The 8172-nt window shown below is 36.8% G+C and overlaps 1 protein-coding gene across 1 annotated transcript; it reads right to left on the bottom strand.

The window, feature by feature from the left end:
- Nucleotides 1-398: 398 nt before the first annotated feature.
- Nucleotides 399-791, bottom strand: LOC118830022 (40S ribosomal protein S12-like). Its single transcript, XM_036736890.1, has one exon. It carries the CDS (start codon nucleotides 762-764, stop codon nucleotides 399-401), a length of 366 nt encoding a protein of 121 aa, XP_036592785.1. The 5' UTR covers nucleotides 765-791.
- Nucleotides 792-8172: the final 7381 nt, after the last annotated feature.

The raw sequence follows: 8172 nt of genomic DNA, 5'->3' as shown, positions 1-8172 counted from the left end.
CATTGGCAATGCAATATGTATGCACCAAATAGTTAAGCATCTAAATTCTTGAAGAAAAAGATTAGTGGAATTAGAGGAAGAAATAGATAGCAAAACTCTAATAGCTGGGGATCTCAGTAAGCTCTTTTCAGACTTTAAATCTAATAAAAATATAAGAAAGAATTTAAGGACAAGAATAGAGTTTTAGAAAGGTTAGATATGATAGAGTTCTCCTGATTACTGAGTGGTAAAATAAAAGAATATACATGATTTCATTATAAAAACTGACCATATAGTAGGATGTTTTAAGAAACACAGAAAAGAACTATTAAACCTGTAGTTTTCTGACCATAATGCAACAAAATTATAATCAACAAAGGTTCTTTTTTTTTTCAAATCAGACCAAGGCTTTTATTTATTCATTTCTTGCATTTAAAATATTGTTCGATGACATCTTTGGCCTGAGATTCCTTGCCATAGTCCTTAACAACAATGCAACTGCAGCCAACCACTTTACAGGACCTTCCCTCTCTGTTGATTTTATAGAGGCCTACCCATTCACCCAGCTTCTTGTTGTCATCAACCTTGAACAAGTTGATCTGGTGCTGAACACACAGGGCCTCAACCAACTTTACATACATAGGTTCATCACAGTTGGAAGCAAGAACACAAAGATGGGCTTGGTGTTTGTCCAAGTCTTTGGCAGCTTCACGAATTCCACGAGCTAGGCCACCGTGGATGAGAGTGGTTTTCAGCACTTCTTGTAGAGCGGTGTTAATGTCCATTACACCTCCAGCAGCAATGCCTTCCTCGGCCACGGCAGAGGTTCATGGGTGAAGTTAAATCTTGAAAACACCCAGGAGCCTCCGCCTCCTGCTTAACTCAACAGTGACAGGGAAAGAGCAACAAAGGTTTTTTTAAATAAAATATTCAAACTTTAACTGAGGTAAAAATTTTAATCCTAAAGAATTGGTGGGTCAAAAAAATAAGTAATAGATAATTCTATCAATGAAGTATTAACTGTGAGGCAACATACCAAAATTTTGGGGATTTAGTCAAAGAAGTTCTTAGGGGAAGAATAATATGTCCAAAAACACTTTCACCGAAAAAATAGAAAAATAATAGATAAATAAGTTGGATGCGTAACAACAACAGCAAAGCTAGAAAGTCGATAAAAACATCTACAACTAAACACTTAAATAGACAATATGAAATTTAAAGAAGAGATTAGTGAAACCGAAAGCAAAAAAATTGAAATAACTTTTAAATAACTTTTCCTGTAAAAAGGTGGGAGAAGATGGACATAAGTGTACAAAAGCAGAGGTGTTGGCCTCAGTATTCAGAATTAGCCCCTCTTCTTCTCAGATTAAAGGTTACTGAAGTTGGAGAAAATGCTGAGAATATTTGAGGTAGAGAAATGGAGAGAAAAGGAAGCACCTCAAAGTTGGCCTTGGTTTTCTTGGTGATCTACTATTGTGTGAGAGGAAATGGGTAAGAATAGCTATTGGTGGCAGGAAGAAAGAAGAGAATGTTGGAACAGATTTCGGTAGCGAGCGTGATAAGGAACCAATCAGGAAAGAGTAAAATGATTCTCTTTGGCATTGATGGCCCAGTTAAGGTTAGACAGTGTAAATTTGCAGTATCTCTAGTCAGTATCTTTATATGGCTTCCTCCAGCAAGATTCCATAGCTTATGAGTAGGATCAGAGTAGGTGCATAGTTGGGGGGCGGGGAGGAGAGGTTATCTAAGGTTGAGAGTTGGAAGGGAATGAGTGACAATATAACACAGGAACAAGGGATTCAAGGGTAGAGGACAAAATATGTTGGGTTGGTTCATTATAGTGTTAAGATACAAGATTGATAGAGAGTTAAGGGCAGAGCTGAAGGCCCAGAAAGTTGTAGTGATTACAAAGAATGAATTCAGGAGGAGTGGGTGAGGTACAGGGGAAGGTGGAAAGACAGGGACATTGTACAGGGGATTTTAGGTGAGGTATAGGTTGAACTAGACAGATAGTCTCTTAGATCCCTGCTGACTGGGATTCTTTGATCCCTATGTAGTTGAAGATTTTCAAATTAAAAAATAAATGCTGCCTGTATAATGCTGTAATTACAAGTTACCTGCTTTATTCCTGTTTGTTTAATAAATCAACATTTTTCCCATGGGAAAAAATGGTCAAATAGATATACTATAAGGTAATCTTTTTTTAAAGCGTGGAAAACTAAATAATACCATTATTAAAATATAAAAAGGAGAATTCAAAACAAATGAAGAAGAAATAAGGAAATTATTAGAAACTTATGTGCAATTACATGCCAATAAAGTTGACGAAGAATGAAGAAATAAACTGGATGAATGTTTACAAAAATGTATTATATCTAGAATAACAGACCAAGGAACAGAAAATTTAAATAGCCAAATCTCAGTATACTCTCCCTCTGCTCTAATACTGCCAACACTTTGATACAGTCTCTCATCAGGTCATGTGTGTTGCAAGAAGGTACTTGCCTCTCTGCTTCAAGTAGTTACCCATTCTAGTCCATCCTCCACTCAGCTGTTACATTGATATTCCTAAAGCAAAAATCGGACCAAGTCAGCTTCTAGACAGTAAACTCCAGGATACTTCCAGGATCAAATGTAAAATCCTTTCTTTGACGTTCAAAGCTCTTCACAACCTAGCCCCCTCCGACCTTTCCAGTCTTCTTATACTTAACTCCCTCCTATCACACCTCTCCGTGATCAAGTGACTCTGGTCTCCTTGTTGTTCCTTGAACAAGAAATTCCATCTTTAGACTCCTGGAACTTTCAATGTCTGCTCTTCGTGTCTGGCATACTCTTCATCTTCATTTCTGCTTCCTAACTTCCCTGGATTTCTTTAAGTTCCAGCTTAACTCCTACCTTCTGCCAGAAGCCATTCTCTATCTCCTTAATGCCAGCATTTTCCATCTGTAAATTATCTCCAACTTATCATGCATATGTCCTGTTGGTACAAAGTTGGTTTTATTTTGCCTTCTCCATTAGAATTCAATAAACATTTATCAAGCACCTACTATATTCCAGGCACTGTGCTAAGCACTTGAGATGTGACCCCTTGAGAATGGGGACTGTCTTTTACCTTTCTTTGTATCCACAGTGTTTTGCCCAGTGCCTGGCACATTGAAGGCACTTAATAAATGTGTTTTGACTTACTGAATACACACATTTAAAAAATATACATTTTAAGCATAGGAATTAATGTGCCTTTCCTTAACATGTTGAACAGTAATCTACCTAAAATCATCTGTAATGGTGAAACACTAGAGGTCTTTCTCATAAGCTCAGGGGTAAAGGAAGGAAATCTATTATTATATCATTTCATATAGTTCCAAAAATAGTTCCAGCTATAGCAAAAGATAAGAAAAAATTGTAGTGAGAAGCACATGCAAAGAGAAAACATAAGTATAGCTTTTTGCAGACAATATGATGGTATATTTAGAGATCTCCCCTTAGAGATTCAATTAAAACTAGCTTAAACAATAATTTCAGCAAAGCAGCATGGCATAAAATAAAGCCACATAAATCACTGGTTTTTCTATATATTACCAACAAATACAAGAAAGAAGAAATAGAAAGAGAAATTCCATTTAATATTACTACTGGATATGTGACACACACAAGAGACAGACCTAAATAATGATAGAGATATTTTGTGCTCATAGTTGGGCCCTGACAATATTTTTTAAAAAGATACTAAACAAATTTACTTATTCAGTGCCAAAACAATTAAAGTACCAGATGGTTACTTAACAGAGCTAGAAAAAAATAAATCTGAAGGAACAAGAAAGTAAGGAATCTCAAGGGAAATTCTGAAAAATAATTGGAAGAAAGGGAACCTAGTGGTAGTAGATCTCAAATTATGTTATGAAGCAGCAAAACTATTTGGTACTAATTAAAAAATAGAAAAGTTGATCAGTGAAAAAGAGTAAAAAACAAGTAAAAGAAAAGTTGATCAGTGAAAAAGAGTAATATCCAGAGATAAATGAACATAGTATTATAGTGTTTAATGAACCCAAAGATTCTAGCTACTCACTATTCAACAGAAAACACTGGGAAATATAGAGTAGAGTCTGATGAAATTCAGGTTCAAAACAAAATCTCATACCATATACGTCATTAAGTTCTAAATCAACATATTATTTAGGTCAGGGATCACATATGTGTATACATATATGTACACATGTGTATACATACGTATATGTGTATACATGTGGGTATGTACATGCATCCATACATAAATACATACATATCTGTCATGGACTCCTTTGGTCTAGACACCTCAGAATGTTTTTAAATGCATGATATAAAATAAATTTGGTTAAAATTTAAATCAATTATATGTATGAACAGACTTGCCTGTGCATGCCCAGATCACCTAACATGGAAATACTTTGCTTTCTGAATTCTCCTATGTGGGTATGGATAGATTTTGATTAGCTATTTGGCCAGGTTGTGATTTAAAACTCTTTCAAATGCCCTCTTTCTTGCTATGTCCATCTGGTGAAGATCACAGGGCATGCTCCATGAAATGAACCTAGAGGGGCAATATCCCACCTCCTCTCCCACTCCCATGCCCCAGGCTCTGAGAAATGGGCCAAGGTTTCTGTTTCTGTTCTATTATAGTTGTCCTTTTCAATTTTAGGTATGAGACGTGATTACAAGGGGGACATTGCAACCAGTCACCTTGGCATAGAAATCTGTAGAAACCAGGGTGTCTGAGACTTGAGCTCCAGGTGAGATTTGGACTTGAAACTTAGGACTATACTCTGCAAAACTGAGCTAAGCTATGAAACTGCTTCCCTTCTTGTCTCCAGAGACTGAGGTGGTTCAGAAGGATGGATTAAGTTCTGCACATTATGAGAGTAACATTTGTATAATTGTATATTGTATAATTGTATTAAATTTGTATAATTGTATATGGCATAATTGTGATCATACCTTTGAAATAAATATTTCTTGCAAATTAAAACAACTCTGAGGTACCACATCACACCTATTGGCTAACATGACAAAACAGGAAAATGATAAATATTGGAGAAGATATGGGAAAATTAGAACACTAATGCATTATTGGTACAGTTGTGAACTGATCCAACCATTCTGGAGAGCAATTGGGAACTATGCCCAAAGGGTTATAAAACTGTACATACACTTTGACCCAGCAATACCACTTCTAGGTCTGCATCCTAAAGAGATCATAAAAATGGAAAAAGGACCCAAATGTGCAAAAATATTTATAGCAGCTCTTTTTGTGGTGGCCAAGAATTGGAAATCAAGGGGATGTCCATCAATTGGGGAAAGGCTGAACAAGTTGTAGTATATGAATGCAATGGAATACTGTTGTGCTATAAGAAATGATGAGCAGGTGGACTTCAAAAAAACCTGGAAAACTTACATCAACAGTTGCTGAGTGAAGTGAGCTGAACCAGGAGAACATTGTACACAGTAACAGCAACATTGTGCAATGACCAGCTTTGATGGACTTAATTCCTTTGAGCAATACAAGGATCTAAGACAATTCCAAAACACTCGTGATGGAAAATGCTATCCTCATCCAGAAAAAGAACTATGGAGTCAGAATGCAGATCTAAGCATACCATTTTCTCTTTCTTTTTTTGTTTCTTCTTTCTTGTGGTTTCCTCCTTTGGCTCAAATTATTCTTTATATGACTAATGTGGAAATATATTTAATATGATTGTAATGTATAGCCTATATCAGATTGCACGCTGTCTTAGGGAGTGGAGAGCAGAGGGAGGGGGAGACAATTTTGAACTCAAAAGCTTGTATAAGTGAATGTTGAAAACTAAAAACAAATAAAAAAATTTAAAAAATGAAGAAAAAGAAAAGAAAGAGATGGACAGCCTGAGTACTGTCCTGGTACCCAGAGAATGCAAAAAGGCTTAGAGAAAGACTCTAGCTATTTGAGATAGTTGCTTTTTGGAAGATTATGGAAAGACAAGGACAAGGGTCACAAAGGATGTGAAAGAATGAATAGGTTTGTATCTGAAATGGTAGAACCTTTTAAATATAAACAAATTGCATAAAATAAATATTATTATCATAAAAAGAAATAAATATTTATTTGTAAAAATTAATCTGTTAGTAGCCAAATAGAACTAGCTTGCAGAGGAATTTGCTCTACACTTGGAAGAATACTTGGGGATAAAGCCATTTGCAGAGAATATAAATACTCCAAATCCTCTTAAGGATATTGGAAAATTCTGAGGCTGGGGCCTTCAGGCAGTGGTAGGGCAGAGTGATAAGTGTTATATATTAAAATGCAATTTTCAGTTTTTTTAAAGTTCACAGACCCCAGGACAAGAACTCCCGTCCTAGATATAAAAGGTCAAATCGGATTAGACAATGATACCGGGATGAAGCTTTCATAACAATGCATAAGGGAAGATTTGACCAAACAAGGGATGGGGAGGTTCACAGAAGAAAAAACTGGACAAAATCCCCTTTTTCCCAATCACAATCAATGCAGCCAAAATCAGAATGAAAAGTTATCTGGGGAAAATATTTGGAGCAAGTATCTTGGATAAAGGTGTGATACTTATGTTATATAAGAAATTGATTCAAATATATCAGATTAAGAGCCATCCCTCAATACATTGATGAATGGTCAAGGGATATGAATAGACAATTCCTCAGTAGAAAAGTAAGCTATTATAACCATATAAAAATTCTCCAATCACTAATAATAAGAGAAATTCAAATTAAAACAACTCTAAGGATACATCTTACACTCACCAGACTGGCAAAGATGACAAAAGAGGAAAATGACATTTTTTGGAGGGGATGTTAGGACAGATGCACTTCTGTATTTTTGGTGGAGCCAAGAATTGGTCTAGACATTCTGGAAAATAATTTTGCACTATATCCCAAAAGGTACCAGACTGTACAAAATCTTCAACCATAGTGATAGCAAAATGAAGCATGTACCCTAGAGATATGAAGAGGGAAAGAACACATGTTCGAAATATTCATAGCAACACTTTTTGTTTTATCAAGGAACTAGAAAATAGGGGAATATCCGACATTTGGGAATGGCTGATCAAATTGTGGTCTATAAATATAATGCAATATAACTGTGTCATAGAAATGATGAAAAGGCAAAGGTAAGATTATGTGAATGAATGCAAATGAAGTGAACAGGACCTAGAGAATGGGGGAGAGGGAAGGAGGGAAAGGTGGAACAAGGGAGGAAGGGGTGAAGAAAGGAAGAAGGGAAGGAAAGAAGGAAGGAGCCAAGGAAGTCACAGAGGGGGAAGGAAAGAGGGAGGGAGAGAAAGAAGTGAAGCTAACATTTATGTGGCATATTACATTTTGCAAATGGCTTTATACATTCTGATTTTATCCTCACAACCACCCAGGGAAGAAGGTGGTATTATTATCCCCATTTTTTCAGATAAGCAAAGCTGAGACTGTGGGAGGCTAAGTGGCTTGACCTGGGTCATGCTGTAAATATCTGAGGCAGGATTCAAACTCAGGTCTTCCTGACTTCAGGCACCCCTTCAGTTATTTTTATCCACTATACCAGAGCCAAGGGATGGCTCCTTTAATAATAATAATATAAAAAAACGGAGAGGGGAAGATCCTTCTGGTTAAACTCTGGAAGAGGACCATGACATCAGGAAGATGATGACATGACTTGCAAATGAATTAGATTTGAGTGAGGGAGGGCTGTGCAAAGTCACCCGCCTCACTTTCTACTCCAGAGCCATGTTGGTCCCCTTGCCAGATATAGATCAGGACAATTGGAGATGGCCCAGGATGCAGTGGGAGACCTTGGCCTTTTTTAGCTAAGGTCTTTGTGAGGTCACACTTTGGGTGAGGCAAGGCCCATTCAATGAACAGGTTTAAGATGGCTCTGGAGGAGAAAATGAAGCTGGTGACCTTGCACAGCCCCACCTCACTTCAATCCAATTCATTTGCAAGTCATGCTATCATCTTCCTGATGTCATGGTCCTCTTCAAAAGTGAAGCACAAGTCACATAACCACTACACCAGCTTGCATGCCAGCAATTTGTGGTAGGTAATGTAAGAGTTTAGAAGAGAGAAAGAAAACCTGGCTGGGAGTAACAAGGGAAGGTTTATAGTTGCATTGGAGTTGGTTATTAAAGGGAGACTGGGTTCAAATCCCACTTTCGACACCTA

This window comes from Trichosurus vulpecula, chromosome 8, assembly GCF_011100635.1.
Source record: "Trichosurus vulpecula isolate mTriVul1 chromosome 8, mTriVul1.pri, whole genome shotgun sequence".
NCBI lineage: Eukaryota > Metazoa > Chordata > Mammalia > Diprotodontia > Phalangeridae > Trichosurus > Trichosurus vulpecula.
The sequence above is the reverse complement of the archived record's forward strand: the minus strand, read 5'-3'. Positions and strand labels throughout refer to the sequence as shown.

Excerpts from the sequence above, each read along its gene's own strand:
- LOC118830022 (XM_036736890.1), bottom strand. The coding sequence starts at position 764 with ATGGACATTAACACCGCTCTACAAGAAGTGCTGAAAACCACTCTCATC.